This window comes from Coptis chinensis, chromosome 4 (genome assembly GCF_015680905.1).
Source record: "Coptis chinensis isolate HL-2020 chromosome 4, ASM1568090v1, whole genome shotgun sequence".
In the NCBI taxonomy this organism is placed as follows: Eukaryota; Viridiplantae; Streptophyta; class Magnoliopsida; order Ranunculales; family Ranunculaceae; genus Coptis; species Coptis chinensis.
In genome coordinates, this window is record NC_141459.1 from 86038622 (window position 1) to 86055444 (window position 16823).

Here is a 16823-nt window from a genome sequence, read left to right on the forward strand (position 1 = left end):
GGTCTAGAAGGGCGGCCAGGCAATCAAAATCACTGATCATTAACTTTAAGGAAATATCATTCGTTAGGGATGCATGACATAGCTCTGAAACTAGGATCTAATAGTTAAACTGGTGCCTTGCCACGCCTCAGGCTTTACTCTCTTCACGGTTGCTAGACACGAAACTAGCTTAGTATATATAGAAGTACATGACTCGGGTAGCCCGGGGATACTCGGGGAACTTCAATTTGTTTGGTTGTATTCGGTCTTCCGCACTCGACGGAATTTCATCCAGCAAACTACTGAGCATTTTCTTATGTTCCTCAGAAAGAGTGACTGAAAAAAGTACCTGCTCCATTTCAGTATACCAATACACATGCGGTACCATGGAAATATGATTCTCATATAGTAACGCATGGAACATCCAGTGCTACTCCCAAAGCCGGCACTGCATAGTCATTCCGACAAGCTACTATCAATGAGCCATCCCTTAGTCCAATAGCTAACTTGGCTGGACAGGATCGCCAGGAGCGGAAGATGCTACATTTCCGAGGAAGTAGAAAGATACTAGAGGGTTTGATGAAGGGAAACTTATCGGGTCAGGTAGCTTTGGGGATCATCTGAGGACGGTGTGGCTAGGAATGGGGATAGAAGGGTTTTGGCAAGAAGCTATTATCTAAAATATGCCTTGCTATTGCTATCGATCAATGTTTAGTTGGGAAAGGAAAAACAACTAAGAAGGATTCTTCCACCATCGAAGAAGTAAGATAGGACTCCCTTGCTTGGGCTCTTCCTCTATTGCTTCTTGATTGAATACTGGGAGAATCACCTTTCTGAACGATCCACGTCGCGACCAAGAACACCACGGGCAGCAAGCCCTCCATCTTTCTTTCCACCCGCAGAGTAGAGTATCCTACTCCCGCCCATAATGGTCCCCAATGTCATGATCTGGCCCGGTCGACCCAATCATGATAGTCCGCTTCTCCGATATATGGCGTGATCGAAGCGAAGACTTGCTCGCTCTCGAGGCAAGGTCGGGTATAGATTAGCCCAAAGAGGTAAGCACGAACATGAACGCCACTCACATTCTTTCCGGTCCCCCTTTTAGTAGAATTCCGTCCCGTCGACATACTTGACATGGACGGAATAAATGTCAAGTATGTCGGTACCCTACTCCTAGAAACAGACTAGCCATGGAGCTTGGATACGGGCTCCCTATATAGGTATTCAAGGTACATCACAAGCAAGAGCTAAGTCTAGTCCGTGTCTAGCCAAGCTCTAGACGGGATAGACATTCACGAAAGTACGAGAAGGAAATACCACTCATTAGTACAAGCCTAACAAGAAAAAGGGGCGGTTGAAGGACTGGCAGATCCGTAAACCGCCTTCGATTTGCTCCCTTTGAGGGACTCTAGAAAGTCTCTCCTCAAAAAAAAAAAAAAAAAAAGGATAAAATAGTAAGCCGAGCCAAGACCGAAAAAAAAAGCGTCTGCGCAGACATATGTCTTCCTCCTAGAAGAATTCGTTTAAAATAAAATAAAATAGTGTAGTACCTTTTTCGGTCCGGTGACTAAGGGTTTGGTATTAAAAACTCTCCCAAAGAGACAATCCATCTGAATTACGCTAATTGTCTAGCCCCTATGTCGACTTTAAAGCATCTCAGTAGTTGGCGGTACTTTGCCATCAACAGTTCAACATGGACAAGGACTGCGGTTCCCACCAAGGATAAACTTCAACTAAGCGCCCTATAGATCAAGGCCGAAAGCTACTAGTCTCCTTCTTTGCGGACCACTAAACGCGTTCCCAGGCAGTAAAGATAGTGAACTTGACTGGCCTTCCTCGTTAGATGAATTAGTTAACTATTGAGCTATCAAAATAGAAAAGTATAGATCATACTCTTAGGCGTTACGCTCCTCCCTTTTTCCGGGAGGAACTTTCTTCAGCGGTAGTTATGCCCGTCTATAGGTACGCAAGCATCCTTAATAGGACTAAGAGGATAGTTAAGTAAGTACTAACAATAAGCCTCTCTTTCTCTACTAAGCTCGCCCTAGGTATAGGTACCCAATCTAATACATTCATACCGGTATAATCTATTCTTACCTTATAGGGACCAACAAACAAGATATAATGAAATCTATCTTGTTATAAGAATCTGATAGATAGTATAGGACTTCCTTGAAATGCTTAACACGGGCAAGTCCCCTCGGCAAGAAAGAGGGCGACTTCTAAAGGCGATCTAATTGGCTCTAGCTTGTTAAAAAAAGAAGAGGTTTAAATAAATCTCCTTCTTTTGACAGACAATTGTAGATACACTACACCATAACTGCATTTTTGTGACGGCTAGGAGGCGTCAGAATTATTTTTTGTGACGCCTACAAGGCGTTGGAATTTAGGCGTCTGTGTTGGTGTCAGAAATATTTGTGACGCTAAACTGCCGTCATTAATTGACATATTTTATCGTACGCCCGTCATTAAATATACATTACTAACGCCTGTACGCCGTCACTAAATGTGCATTACTAACGCCTCTACGCCGTCACTAAATTTGCATTCTCGGCCTCTATCTTTGTCAAGAATTATAAATTTTTTTTTTTAAAATGCTTACTGACACCTGTCAGGCGTCACAAATTATTATTTATTTTTTTAAAAAAATATATTTGTTTTTGGTTTCCATCCTAATATTTATATTTTTTTCCCCCTGAAATCGCCTGCATAAATACAACCACATAAACCCCAAACACATAATATAATTAAGACTTTACAAGCAATTATACACAAAGAAAATCTTAGTAATAACCATCACCAAAATTTGACTAAGTATATATATCATTTGATGAATAACATGTAAATTAAAAGATATAGATGTATGGATATAGCATAATCTACCAACATACTATTTCAATATAATTCCTATACAACAACTCAAGATCACATTTTAAGAAGCAAGAGCATGGGGTCCTTGACGATTCTCCTGGCTGTCTCACTCTAAAACATACACACCCTGGACCAAGCTGGCAGCTACAGATCTTCGGTGATATTCATTTTTTCTTCATAAAAAGAAAAAAAAATCATTTCAACTAGACCTTAGTCAATACAAGCTAATGAACCACTAAAACAAGCTATTGACTAGTCAATATACACAATTTTCACTAACCGTGCAGTCTCCTTGACGATTCTCCTGGCGGTCTTGCTCTAAAACATACACCCTGGACCAAGCTGGCAGCTACAGATCTTCGGTGATGTTCATTTTTCCTTCATAAAAAGAAAAAAATTTATTTCAACTAGACCTTAGTCAATACCTATGCTAATACCCACTGAACCATCGTCTAAGTAATACTCTAATCGGCTGATACCTAGTATATTATCTATAAGATCAATTAAATATGTACCAAAGTCAACCACAAAATGAAAAGCACGAAACCATATTTAGTACTTGGACAAGAAGGAATGATACAAAAGGGATGGAAGGGAAGTATCACATACAGTGGTGGGGCATGTCTATAACTTTAGCTGTGACCCCGTGTAAATCACTTCCTGAATACCTTTGCAGAATATACAGATTCTATATAATTAAGGCTCCATTATAAATCGAGATTCAATGGCTGAACAACAATATCATGATCAAATAGACCTCCAACACAGTAAATCACTTAATTCACGTAATAGGTTATAGGTCACAACGTCTTGTTTAAGTACTCGTCTAAAAAGAAAATTTTATTAAAGTGGAGAGCAATCCTACCAAATGTACATCAATCATTGGCACTCCAGAGCTTTTCCTATTTATAAGGAGAAGCCAGGGAATAAGAAATTTCTCCCTTCCAACTTGAAATGATCTGCAAATACATCGGTACCAAATTAATCGCTGTAAATTTCATCATTATCTAGAAAAATGGAACAAGACATGCCAAAAAATTCTAACAGTTATGCAAAGATAAATGATTCAAGAACTCCAACAACCTTATTTTCATGATGAGAACATGTACAAGACAAGGCCTAGTTTTAGTGAACTAAACAACAATCCCGTAGGCTCTAGGAAATAGGCATAGGTGCTAGGCTCAGCATTGGCAACTAGAAGTGTGACTGCATGGCTTAGTCGGTAACTTCCATACTCTTAAATTTAAAGATTAAATATTTCTTGTTACCAAACACTTCATTGAATCTTACATGCTTCAATATAAAACAGTAATAATTTGTTGAAAAACGTAGTTAATAATTTGGAAGAAAAAAAAAGTCCATTACAAATTTCTCAAGATCATCAATCCTTCCAGGGGCACACCTGCAGTAGCATGGGGGTAAATCTTATTAGCAAGTTTCCTTCTAGATTGAGCACAAGTTTTTGTACTAGTAGGGTGAAAATTAGCACCTGATTGAGCATGTTGAACACTTCAGTCGAGGTCTCAGTGGGGGCAGTACAGTGTGTACCCTGAAAATGCAAACTCAATTACCTATTAGTGAATTCTTCATATATGCTTTCAGCAGCCAATCCTTCATTCCATAGTCATATTACAACATAAGAGACCAGGACTTACAAGTAAAGCGAAACAAAACACATAATAAACCCCACAACAAAGTACAATAAGGCTATACAAGTAATACTATTTGTTCATCAAAGCCTCCATCACCGAACTTTCCTAGTCAAACTATTTGCCGAAATATACATAATACCCTGTGCAGCCCGTCAACCGAAAAAACTAACTACTATAGGGATTTGTTTTCCAACAGTCCGGCTTCACATGTTCAAGTTTACACTTTTTTTTCCAGTTTTTTACCTTACGGTGCCCACCATGCTCACATCTGATAAGGAGTATCTAAGATATTATTAACATATATTTCCAAGAAAATGGCTCCCTGGCTAGATGATAAGTCACCCACCATACTCACATCAGATAAGGGGTAATATACATCCTTAAGTATATATGTAGAGCAACCATTAAAGTAATGCGTGAACAACCATTAAGGATATATGTATATGCACTTAAGGATGTTCGGCAAGGTGACATATATAACAACTAAACGGGTACTACCTCTACCTTCTAGTATATAGCCTGGTGTCATATGACATGGAAATTGGCTTACATTATAACAGATTAGAGTGGCATAAGTTCCAACTTCCAACCTTGGTTAAAGTATCAACGTAGAAAACAAAACGAAAAAATAAAGCAAAACCTTGAGGTTCCTGATTAACTCTCTCTCTGTCTCGTTAAAACAAAAACCCTGAAATAAAGGAAACCAGTAAGAGGAGCTATAGCAACAACAATGTTTTTAACGACTTAGAGTGGAACACATAGAGGTCTTGTAAACAAATAACCAAGTTACTGAAAATCATTTTGCGATGTTATCTCAATTTTGTATTATATTCTATATAATAGCTAATATGTCCTTCGACAGTATAGGATAGGATCTATAGTCTTGAACAGGTCTGCTGTCAACCAGAGTGTCACTAGAAATGGCCTAAATATCATTGCCAATGCAGTCACTAGAATCACATTTATGATGAAGAACATCATATGGGAGCCTGCATTCAAAGTAGCTAATTAGCCACATAATATCTGATAAAGAGGTTCCAAGTAGCTATTACCATAAATGTTGTTATAGGTTATGAACAAAACAATCTACTCAGAGTCTAGTGCTGCGTACCTGGGAGGAAAGAAGTATCCTGGCGCTTTTGTGTCCAAGAAACCCTACATATAACAAAGACACAAGTAATTAAGGAACAAGATTGGAATTTGATTTTTCTTTATTCTACCAGATCACCTTAAATATTCAACGAAATATTGGATTTGCTTTGAAGACAAAGAAATGATGGTATGAATGAAATATGGAAATCAGGGAGAACAATTGTATAGCTGTACACATAAACTCCACAGATGGCAACAAGTACATTAAACAAGATTGACATTGAAACTGTGGTCAACCTTCCGCCATTTCCTTTGGACTCGTCATTCTAAGGTGTGACTTAAATAATGTAATGGTGTCACATGTTTGAATGCTCATTATATATCATAAGAAAGAACTGGTATGATAAACGAATGATCTGAGATATCACTGATATGATCTTGGATTACACTAGCGAGGTTGCATCATGTTGTACGAGCTAGGAAGGTGACTCTAAATTTGTATCTGTCTAGGTCAAACATCCTACAGGAAGCACAAAACAGAAAGCTGTTCTATTGGCCTATATTAAAACGACTCCATTTTTGTGAGGGCTCTATGGGTTTCACTTGGTCTTCAAGAACAGCTAAATGTAATCAGCTCGCTAGGGAAAATAAAACTATAATGTCATCGTTTTTGAAGCTGGAAGATGATACAAATGGTTATATATTGAGAAATTGTTGTATTCATGTGCAAGTACATGTCATTGTCGTAACAAAATACTTCTTAAGAGTACTTACAGAAAACCTCCTATGGCCGGTCCAAGACCTCTGAAGAGAGACATCCCAGTCATAGCAATTCCATTTGCAGCTCCTCTTTGCTTCTGGTCCTGTTCGTATGGTAATAAATGTCAATTGTTCTGGTGAAAATGGCACAAACAAGCCAATAGATATCAATGCAAATATGAGAGTGAAACCTACACGTATAACATAAAGGGAGCACATTCAATCAATAATCTGAGCTGAATCTTAAAGATAAACTTTAAATCATGGAAAATCTTGTCACCTACCGCTGCAACGCGAGAAACCATGACTGGACCGAGAATTCTCTCTATCAATGGATATAGAAAAGTTTGAAAGACTAAAAGGCCCCCACCTATACTTGAATAAGTTAGTAATTTAATCCCAAGAACAAACAAAGTCATTAAACTACTTCACAGACATTATATGTACAAAGTAAAGTTGGTGAATTTCTTTTTAATACTCCTAGATCACGAACTGCTAGCATTGCGTTTCTAACAAGACAAATTTGATTTTCCAGTAGGAGTTGAAGGAAGAGATTAGACTTCAGAGTATCTGTACATATAATATATTATTGCAGTAAGCATTATAGATACTATTCACAAAGAAATTCTTAAGCAATACTTTATCTAATTGAGTAAATAGGTTCTGAAAAGAGGTTGGAGAATTTTCTAATTTCAGAAGCACTTCTAATTATAAGTTATAAGAATTAAAACCATGATGATAAGTATCCAACTTACCAGAGATTGTGAGAACAACGCCAACCTTATTAGTCGAAAAGCCTAATCCAAAGGTTTTTGGTTGATGACCCATAGAGAAAAACACTGTGGAAAGAAAGTTCAAAGAAATACAACGGATTTATATCTTATACAAATTGTGGATATAACAAAACAAAAAAATAGTAATAAGAAAAATAAATAAATAGAAATAAAAATTGCACTTTATCAACTTGCCTCTGAGTAGGCCATGTCGTGTAGAGAGAATATACAATATAAAATAACTGCTGACATTAGAGGCCAGTTCCTAAACAAACTTTTATTTGTCCCCTTCTCTTGAATTCCTGTGTTCTCCAATGACTCAAATGAGATGTCTCCTTCTCTGTTATCTCCATGGTTCACGTGCAAAGTTTCCTACAATCCGAAAAATGGAAGATCTCAAATATTGGTAAATAGACATGAAAGTGGCGTGTATATATCTGCAAAATAATCATTGTTTGAAAAACATACGGGAAGCCAGAACAGAACAACAAACACAACTGCTGCCACCAATATATGCAGAGGCAGGGTAAGAAGTAGGGAAACCTACAGAAGAAATACTTACATGAATATCATTTACTTAGAACAACTACAAAATGAACATGAGGAAATGAATACAAGATAATGCAGATGGTGTTCCTGGCCTTCCAAATAGAGAACCTTCAGATACTATCTTTGGAAACTTCTCAGCAGGCTAGAAATGAAATTTCATCCAACAAAAAACAGTGTAGATCAAGTAAAAGGTATCCCAAAAAGACGAAGCACAATATATTAAGCTGAACATAGAAACAACTATTACTATTAGGATTCTCGACTCTGCTGGTCACTTATAATTTGTATCGGAGTGAACCTCGAATCCAACAATTGATTCTGGGGATGGCGAGGTAAAGGTGAGCTTAAATTGGCTTGGTGTTATGTATGGAAATAGTTGGAGTCGTTGAATACTGCCAATGGTTCACATAAATAATAATAAATAACCGAACTTTTATGCCTACACAAAACCCCAATATCAAAAAATTGAAACCCAAATTATTTGTTACCTTGGTTAAAGCAAGCTTTCTTCAATAGATCAAGCTATTTTATGTTGAAATAATTAGTAAAACTCCATCGAAATGGCAAGAGCTATAGAAATGGGGTTTGAAGATATAAGAGGATGGGGTTAGATGATCTGTTTTGATCGAGAGAGTAGAGAGATAGAGTGGGGTTCTCACACAGATGGTTCTCGATTGTTTCTAAATTTGATGCGAATTGGGTGGAGAAACTACGAAATGGTTCTCGTTCCACTCTTTCAGAGAGTTGAGATCGAGAAGAACCCGATGGCTTTCGAGTTTGACGCCTGCACATGCGAACACGTGCGTTGGTTTCAATTTTTTATTAGCTAAAATCTTTATAACTTCACGCCCATATGCCGTCACTAATTTTTCCAGAATTTTCTTTTTTTAAAAAAATTACCTTTTGATTTATTGTGACGCCAAAAACAGAATACTGACGCCTAATTGCTGTCACCAAATTTCTGACGCCAATTTAGCGTCACAAAGCCTCAAAAGCCTCTGTCACAAAATTTCAGTTATGGTGTAGTGATATTGAGATAGCAATATTTTCTTCATTCGCATAGCAACACAAGGGACCTATACGAACTAATTAGAATACTAAAACAAAGACAATCTTAGACATACAAACCATATACTATACTAGATCATGTCTTCTACTGCTCCTATAGAGGAAAATAGGAATTAGCGTAGAGTGATGACTCACCGATGAGTAGAGTGAGTATCGACCCGTGAGTGAGCCAAAGATCCGTAGCTAACCTGGACAACACATCAACTATAGAGGTGAGAGGACACGCCCTTAGAGAAATAACGGTGTAATTAAGCAAGTGAAGATAACATACTCAAAGAAGGAAGTGATATATAGAAGTAATAGGTTCTAATTCCATATTTAGGGATAGAACCCTACAAGAGCAAACTTCTTATCCTTAAGATAAAAATCTCTTGCATCGCTTATCCCACTTCCAACCAATAGGCGATATGCCCTGTCCTTACTAGCTACAAAGAAATCTATTTTCTCTAATCCGCTCAACCTCCCATTCCTCAAACTTCGTGAACACAGAAACACATTGCTCTTTCCATCTTTTGTTTGCTGGATAGGTCAGCTCATGAGCGATGACACTTGGAAACCTTAGCTAGTAGCCCCTAGTACAATTCCATCTTTTGTTTGCTGGATAATTAGATCTTCCTTATTACTTGACAGAAGATCAATTGACAGAAGGAACCCTAGTACAATTCTTCAGATGCTAGTTTTCATCTAATTGATCTTCAGCATATCGACAGAAGAAGTATCGACATATCGGTAGCTCACGATATCGTTTTCATATCAATTAGCTCATAATTGATCTTCAGCATGACATATCGATACTGCCTAGTAACAAAAATTGTACTAGGGTTCCTTCTGTCAATTAGATCTTCCTTATCGTACATATGTACCTAAACTAGAATAAGAAGAGGTATCTCACTCTTACTATTCCCTAACGTACATATGTACATTCCTCCTTTATCCACCCTTCAACTACGAGAGTCGAATAGTATGATTCATATAATCAAGTCTTTGCCAAAGGAGATGCGGGAGTAGCAGCAGTGGGATCAAATCCTAATCTAATCATAAAGTAAAGCCTGCTGGAAGCGAGTTCTGTACCTCAAGTCAGCTAAAAGTTTCATCAAAATTAGGCATTGTGAACTACCTTATGGGCCTTTCTGTTGGGTAGGCCTATGAATTCTGAAAACTAGCTAATATTTGTTATTAGTTCGAGAACTCTACTCGAGCCATGCCTCTCTGACTTTTAGCGATCAGATATTTTGTAGGGGAGTAAAGAGTCTCATAACCATCATCATCATGCGAAACTAGGCTTTACTCTCTTTAGAGCAGCTAGACCTATAAGCACTTCATAAAGAGTCACCATCTTTGGGTCTGGAAATACTCATAAATCTATAAAGGACCAGCAAATCTATAAATCTATAAACAAAGAAATACTCATAGAAACATTATTTGGGTCTGGAAATACTCATAGAAACAAAGCAATCATGTAACCAGCAAATCCAACAATATAACCTAGGCACTCGAAACTGTAATAACTTACCAAAGTTGTGACAACTAACACAAAACATCTCAAAAGGAGTTACTCTATCAGGCATGCAACCAATCAATTTAATACAAACAGTTCATACGTACCATGAAGAACTAGCATTGACTTGCAACATCCAAGCCTCAAACCTAGATTGACGAACCACCATCTCCTCTATTTTACTTCTTTGAGATATCATTTCAGCAGTGAGCTCCTCGTTAAGCTTTTCAGCTTCCTCAGCCCTCCTCCTTTGCACTTCCTCCTCGTCCCTCCTCCTTTGCACTTCCTCCTCTAAATGAAGGGATGCCAGCCTTCTAGATGACTTATGTCACTCATTCACCTTCCATCACGAATGTTCCTCGCCCTCTACCTTTTCAAAGAACCATTGAGTTTGTACTTGACCTTGGCGTTTCTCCTATGCTTCATAACTATCTAAAACCAACTGGTGAAGAAGTAACACCCAAGGACAAGCCACCTGACACTTTTTCATTTTTTCCATTTTTTCCTTCTAAAAATTATCCACATCCCATGTATCTTCCACAACCATTTCCAGTTCTTACATATATTTTCTCAGTAACTTAACCCCTTTAGATGCTTCGTATTCACTCTCCTCCCATCCCACACAATTTCCATTTGTAATAAGATCCCAATCCAAGTCCAAATTTCCACTACAACCCATTCCCCACCCTTCGGTTCATCTTAAATCTAACAACAATTACTGTCGTGTTCCTTATCAATCATGCATTACTGAATCAAATCCTAAACAAGTTTAGACTAACATAACTTCTTTAAATTAAAGTGAATATAACAATTCTTACCGAGTCAGCAAGCAAAAAATCGCTCCTAGCTTGCTGCTCCACCAAAATCGCTCCACTTTGTCTCCTCCCACAGCTGCTGTCGACATAACAACCACCCCATTTCAATCATTCTTCATCAATACAACCAAATAGAACGAAATCGAGTTCAAATTATTTGATTGAGGCGAACTAGCTCACCTTTTATCTCGATACGACGCGATTTCCAGAAATTTCGAATCCCTACTCTCGCGTTCAGTGTTGACAAGGTTTGGGTGTGAGGAATTGAGGGTTGAATCGATGGACTGGGGAGAATTCGTGTTTCTCTCTCTTAGGTTTTCAGAAATCGCGATTTGGGGAAAGAAAGGGAATTTGGGTGCGATAATTTGGTCGTGCGATTTGTTTAATTTGGGCCGATCTGTGTGGTTAAGGCCCAAGCCCAATATGTCCTAATTAGACTTAAGTCCTAATTCACTCCTAACCACCACTAATTCGACTTAGTGTCTTGATTATTTTTCGGCCCATCCCGCTAAATTTAATCTTCTATATTCTATCTCACCGCAGGCTATGACAATAACCCACTCATGCGTGTAAGCTGTTAACTCGTGCCAGCTACGACGCGGAAAAGCCGCTAACCGACATTTTTTGCCAAATTTTCGCCTATGGTCGCTTACCTAACGTGACTTATGAGTCGGAGTTAAGTTTCATCCAGTTACGTACGTTTGGAAAATAAACCCGACGACCAATTTACATAAATGACCCTAGATTTATTATGAAATTTACAAAAATACCCTTAATAATAATTCAGGTCTTTACACTTCCACAACCATCAATTTTCTCACGTTCATTTACTTGGCATCCCCGTCGTAGGAGGACAAAGAAGAAATCAGTATACTTTCGATTAGGTTTTAGATCTATAAGGCTTTGCTCTCATTCCACTAAGCTACGCCATAGGAAATCTTGGTGCTTAATTACGTTTGATGGTGCATTCCGTGTTAACTATTCTGGAAAGATCCACAATTGTTTAGATTATTGATATATGGGAAACTGCATGTTAATACATATATATCACTTTAAGTCTAGGAAATCTGACTTTAAAAGACCCAAGTTTTCGTACAATACCAACTTTCTGGAGTATAGGCCAAACAAAATTTTCAAACTTAAAAAGAGTTTTCCAATTTTGTTTGGGGGTGGCGTATTTTGGTATTCATTTCAAATCATGTTGCCATCCTAAGCCTGTCATGTTTACTCCAAGAGAGTTTGTGTTAGTTAGCACGATACCCGGTTTAATTGTGCTTCATATTATCATATCATCTTTACAAATATTTACATGTGTAACGCCAATTTTGCCATGTTTCTATGGTAAATTCTTTCTTTATCTCTTTACACTTTGAGGACAAAGCTGCGTTGATTGTTTGGGGGTGGGATAGAAACATTTGCAAAAATTAGACACTTTTAGGATGTAAATTACGCACTTTTATTTATAAAATGTTAAAAATTATAAAAATTAGTTAGTTACATAATTTAATTGTGCTATTGAATTGTTTAATGAACCCCCTTCTCCCAAATTGTTTGGGGGTGGTATAGAAACACGATGTAAATGTTAAGCACATATTAGGTTGTATATTACGTATTATTTGTCTTAAAAATAATAAAAATAAAAATAAAAAGTTTATGCTATACACTTAGGAATATTGGTATTGTTTATTTATCTATGCTCTTAATAATCTAGAAGTCTCACGTAGCTTTTGCATTAGAATAGTTTTTAGAAACTTAGGTTAATATGTAGGTAATAATCTTTGCATCTATCTATAAATATATTACATGAGTATCTATGATTGTTTGGCGAAGAAGTTTCGAAATCTAGGCTAGAATACTTATTCTACAAATCCTGTGAGAATATAGCCTAAAACCTTATATGAGTGAAACATTTGAGAAATGACACAAGGGAGAAGTATATTCGAATAGAAAATCACCGCGTCCCACTTGCTTGACCACTATACCATGTCCTAAGAGAGAATTTAGGCCCTTTTGGATCGATATAGCTAGAAATTCTGACCTAAGTATATTTTCCGCTATTAACCTAATCGAGCCTTTCATTAGCCCTTCCATAAACCACAATTCCTTTACCCTGTTACAAAGCAAAACAAAATAAAAAAAAAATTAAAAAAAAGAAAAAAAAAATCAACCTACCCATTTTAGAATAAGTCCGAGAATAGGATGAGTGAAGAAAAGAGAAGAGAAAACACATTGTAAACATAAATTAGTTAGTTGCTTCATCCAAAGAAAAGAAAAGAAGTTTCCATCCAAAGAAAAGAAAAGAAAAAAAGAAAAATAGAAATAAAATAAAAACTCCAAAAAATAGAATAAAAAAATAAAAAAGCCAAAAGAAAAAGGATAAGGATGGAAACAAAGTGTAGAAAAAAAGAACAAGGTTTTATCTAGTTTCACGAAATATGAAGACCCTATTATCTTAGACTTGTCTTTTTGAATATCCGTTTTTCTTCATTCTTAAACCATCTCCTAATCCCCGCGAACAACTAATAAAGACCTCTAGCTCAATTAGAAATATGTTAGCGGGATAGTAAGTGCTTGAGATGTGTTTGATCAACTTCGGCTTCCTTGTGTGTCATTGAGATTGTAAGGTAAAGTATGCCCACCGCATTAATGGAGTAGCAAAACTTGGGTGGAAAAATCGAGTGATTTTTGTCTTGACTTTTATGTGAGAATCTACTTAAGGACGCTTATTCCAAAGTTTGAAACGGACACATCTTGTATTTCATAGCATTACTCATTGTATATATGTTTATTAAGTAGATGATTGATTGTTATGCATATATTAGCTTAGGTTTCAACATGATTATTCTGTATTCATTGCTAGTGAGATGTATAGATAATTGAGACATAAATAAGGAAACAATAGTTTTATTTCATAGTCGTTGTAGTATAGATAAAGTTTGTGAGTACCTTCACTGGAAAACTCTCACGAGGCTATAACTCGTCCACTAGGGAATTCCTAGTGGTTTAAGGCCTTGTTGCATATGGTCAATGCAATCGCACTCAGCGAAACGAGAGTAGATAAAACTCCATTTTTGGTCACTTATTCTAATTTCTCATCTTTGCTTGAGGACAAGCAAAATGCTGTTTGAGGGTGGTTTGATAAGAGCCCAAAACTGTAGTTTTAACCCCTTAACCATCATACTTTTAGACCAATTATGTGAGTAATAATTAAGAGTTAATACTGATTACGTGTTTTTATGCATTTCAGGCTTCAAACTCCCTTATGTGCAGAAATGTGTCACTTTAGCGAGATAAAGGAGCAAAGGTCAGTTGCTAAGGAGTTCTGTGAATAAAGGCCAAGATTCAAGGAGACAAAGCCTTTGTAAAGCTCGGTCAAAAGCTGAAAAAGTCAACGGGCGTAAAACAACAAGACAAGTCGTGAGAACTTCCCGGGCGTATCTTTGGACTCAAACCTCGGAATTGGGAGTATCTTATGTCAAAACGACCGGCTCGGAAAGAGCTTTCCAATGGTCCAAGTCTTAGCCCAATCAGAGGAGCAAAAGTGGACAAAACATCTGTCGAAGCCAACTACAGCTGAAGAGCCCATTTTGGACTAAAGAAATTGGGTTTTGGGCCCGATTTTCCGGCCCAAAATATGGCTCCAAGCCCATGCACGATTTTTGGATCTGAAAGTATAAAAACAAAAGTTTGACTCTTTGTTAATGGTAGTTAGGTTAGGAAGCTAATGTTAATGGAGTTTAAGGTTAGAAAAAGATAGATCTAGATTAGTTTCTAGATCTAGATCTAGTTTTTTTTACATTCATTCAATTAGTTAATTTAGAATCATATTTAATTTTTAGAATAAAGTATTAGTTCTTCATTTCAATTTAGATTATTGCTTAAATTCTTATTTGGATTTAGTTGTCTTAAATTCATAATTAGTTATTCACAATCTTAGTTCTAAATTAGTTTTAATTTCAGTTTAATTTAATTATGTCTTGTTCTTATTATTGTTCTTGTATTGAGAATGGTAGTATAAAAATTTCACATCAAATCATTACTCTCACCATTGTTCCTTTTGGGTTTGATTAGTTGAATTCGATTTAAGTCTAGAGAGTTAAGAATGGAACGAATCCTTACTCATTATATTGCATGATTATGTTTTGAGAGTAAGAAAAATTGATTTAAACGTAAGAACGGTAAGATTACGTATTAGTGTTAACATTAATATTTAGGATTTTATAGTTTTACGACTAGTCGGTGGTCCTATTTATCACAGATGAGATACTGAACTCATATCATTCCAATCTAATAAGTACTTTTGATGGAGGACAAAGCACAAATTGACAGTTAATAACTTAATAATCTGCAAATTCAAACTAAAGCACATAATGTGTATATACAGTCTGAAACTCAAAGAAATTAAGAGAATAGAAAGGAAATTAATACCAACAAAGTGAACAAACTGACTTATCAATTAACAAACCAATATGAGTCATTGTTCGATCATGCATTAGTTCTAGTCTTCTAGATACCCATTAGCTCTTCTACCCATAAAAACTTGAACTGAGTGATGAAGAAATGAACAACATAGCAGAAGAATGTAATACATATATAAAAATGAAGGATGATATTTGTTTTTGGACTTTGGGAAAAAAATAAAAAGAGGTGTGAAAACTAGATTGCAATTTCAATTTCGCAAAGGCAAAATTTTCTTGCTCATAGAGATCATCTCATTGGGTATTCTTTTTGTAGATATAGATATGCTTTCAATCTTCCTATTTGCAGTTCGGATTTCGAATGGTTTTGAGTTTAGATAAATATTCACTTATCAACATGTAGCTCCATATAATGGTGGAGCTCTTTAGGATATGTTGGTTTAAAGGTAGAGGACTAGAGGCAGAGGGGAAGAGTGAGGAAGAAGATGGGTTATGTGCGGCTATTTTATTATGATATTTTGATCGAAAAAACAAATTATCGAGAAATATCGTGATACATAATCGGTAAAGTGCGTTTTCCATACCAGGGTATATATCTTTCAATGTTTTGATGCCGGGTAGCTGAAAAAATGATAAATATCGAGATATATTGCGGCATTTTGTACTATGCATATTACTATATGATAGGGATGTCCATCTTGCCCGAAACCCGAAATCCGCCCAAAACCCGAACAAAATACCCACACCGAATCCTGCTCGAATCCGACAAAACCCAAACCTGAAAACCGAAATACATAGGATAGGGTTTGGTCACACTCTCTAAATCCGGACCGACTCGATAATTTAGCCCTAAACCCGTTAAAATGGCTAAAAAACCCGAAATCGAATCCCAAATCCGATTTCAATTGCATACTACTAATCTCATATAAAAGAATGAGTTAGATAAATATTTAGATTATGATCTCATTCATGTTTACAATGATGAGTTATTTAATATTTTAGATTATGAAAAAATTTATATCGGGATTTCAAATTTTTCGATAAAATTGGCGTGATCATGCTATGATCATCAAGTCCATCTATTTAAATCAAAGGCAACAAATCCATCTATTTTTAAATCAAAGGCAACAAATTGTGCTCATTGAGTCTACTCAATGTGATATTGTGATGCACATTGAAGAAGCACTCACAATTAAACTTCTACTCCAAAACATAAAAAGATCACCAACGACAACAATATCGAAATCGATATAATTAGCACAAGATTCGAGGATTTGGAAAGGAAATTCAATCTAAGTTTTCATGGGCTTTAGTTTCGGACTTCAAGTCCAAGCCCAAATCATATT

General features: G+C 36.5%; 1 protein-coding gene across 7 annotated transcripts; it reads right to left on the minus strand.

Moving 5' to 3' along the window:
* Positions 1–2752: 2752 nt before the first annotated feature.
* Positions 2753–8500, minus strand: LOC147505322 (protein ZINC INDUCED FACILITATOR 1-like). 7 transcript variants are annotated; one of them, XM_086557902.1, is made up of 14 exons: positions 8167–8500; positions 7787–7820; positions 7598–7672; positions 7321–7501; positions 7112–7195; positions 6641–6726; positions 6372–6460; positions 5617–5660; positions 5146–5193; positions 4343–4402; positions 4219–4255; positions 3719–3812; positions 3134–3231; positions 2753–3026 (listed from the first exon to the last, which is right to left on the minus strand). In XM_086557902.1, exons 4-9 carry the CDS (start codon positions 7379–7381, stop codon positions 5180–5182), a joined length of 378 nt encoding a protein of 125 aa, XP_086414028.1. In that variant the 5' UTR covers positions 7382–7501; positions 7598–7672; positions 7787–7820; positions 8167–8500; the 3' UTR covers positions 2753–3026; positions 3134–3231; positions 3719–3812; positions 4219–4255; positions 4343–4402; positions 5146–5179. The 7 variants fall into 7 exon arrangements, with proteins under 7 accessions (XP_086414028.1, XP_086414027.1, XP_086414026.1 ...); XM_086557901.1 differs by lacking the exon at positions 8167–8500 and having other exon boundaries at positions 7787–7919; XM_086557900.1 differs by lacking the exon at positions 8167–8500 and having other exon boundaries at positions 7745–7850.
* Between the last annotated feature and the right edge of the window lie 8323 nt (positions 8501–16823).

Excerpts from the sequence above, each read along its gene's own strand:
- LOC147505322 (XM_086557905.1), bottom strand. The coding sequence starts at position 7,381 with ATGTCAGCAGTTATTTTATATTGTATATTCTCTCTACACGACATGGCC. Across the intron at positions 6,727-7,111 it reads CGTTGTTCTCACAATCTCTG|GTGGGGGCCTTTTAGTCTTT; the intron begins GTAAGTTGGATA and ends ATTCAAGTATAG. Across the intron at positions 4,403-5,616 it reads GGATACTTCTTTCCTCCCAG|GGTACACACTGTACTGCCCC; the intron begins GTACGCAGCACT and ends TTGCATTTTCAG.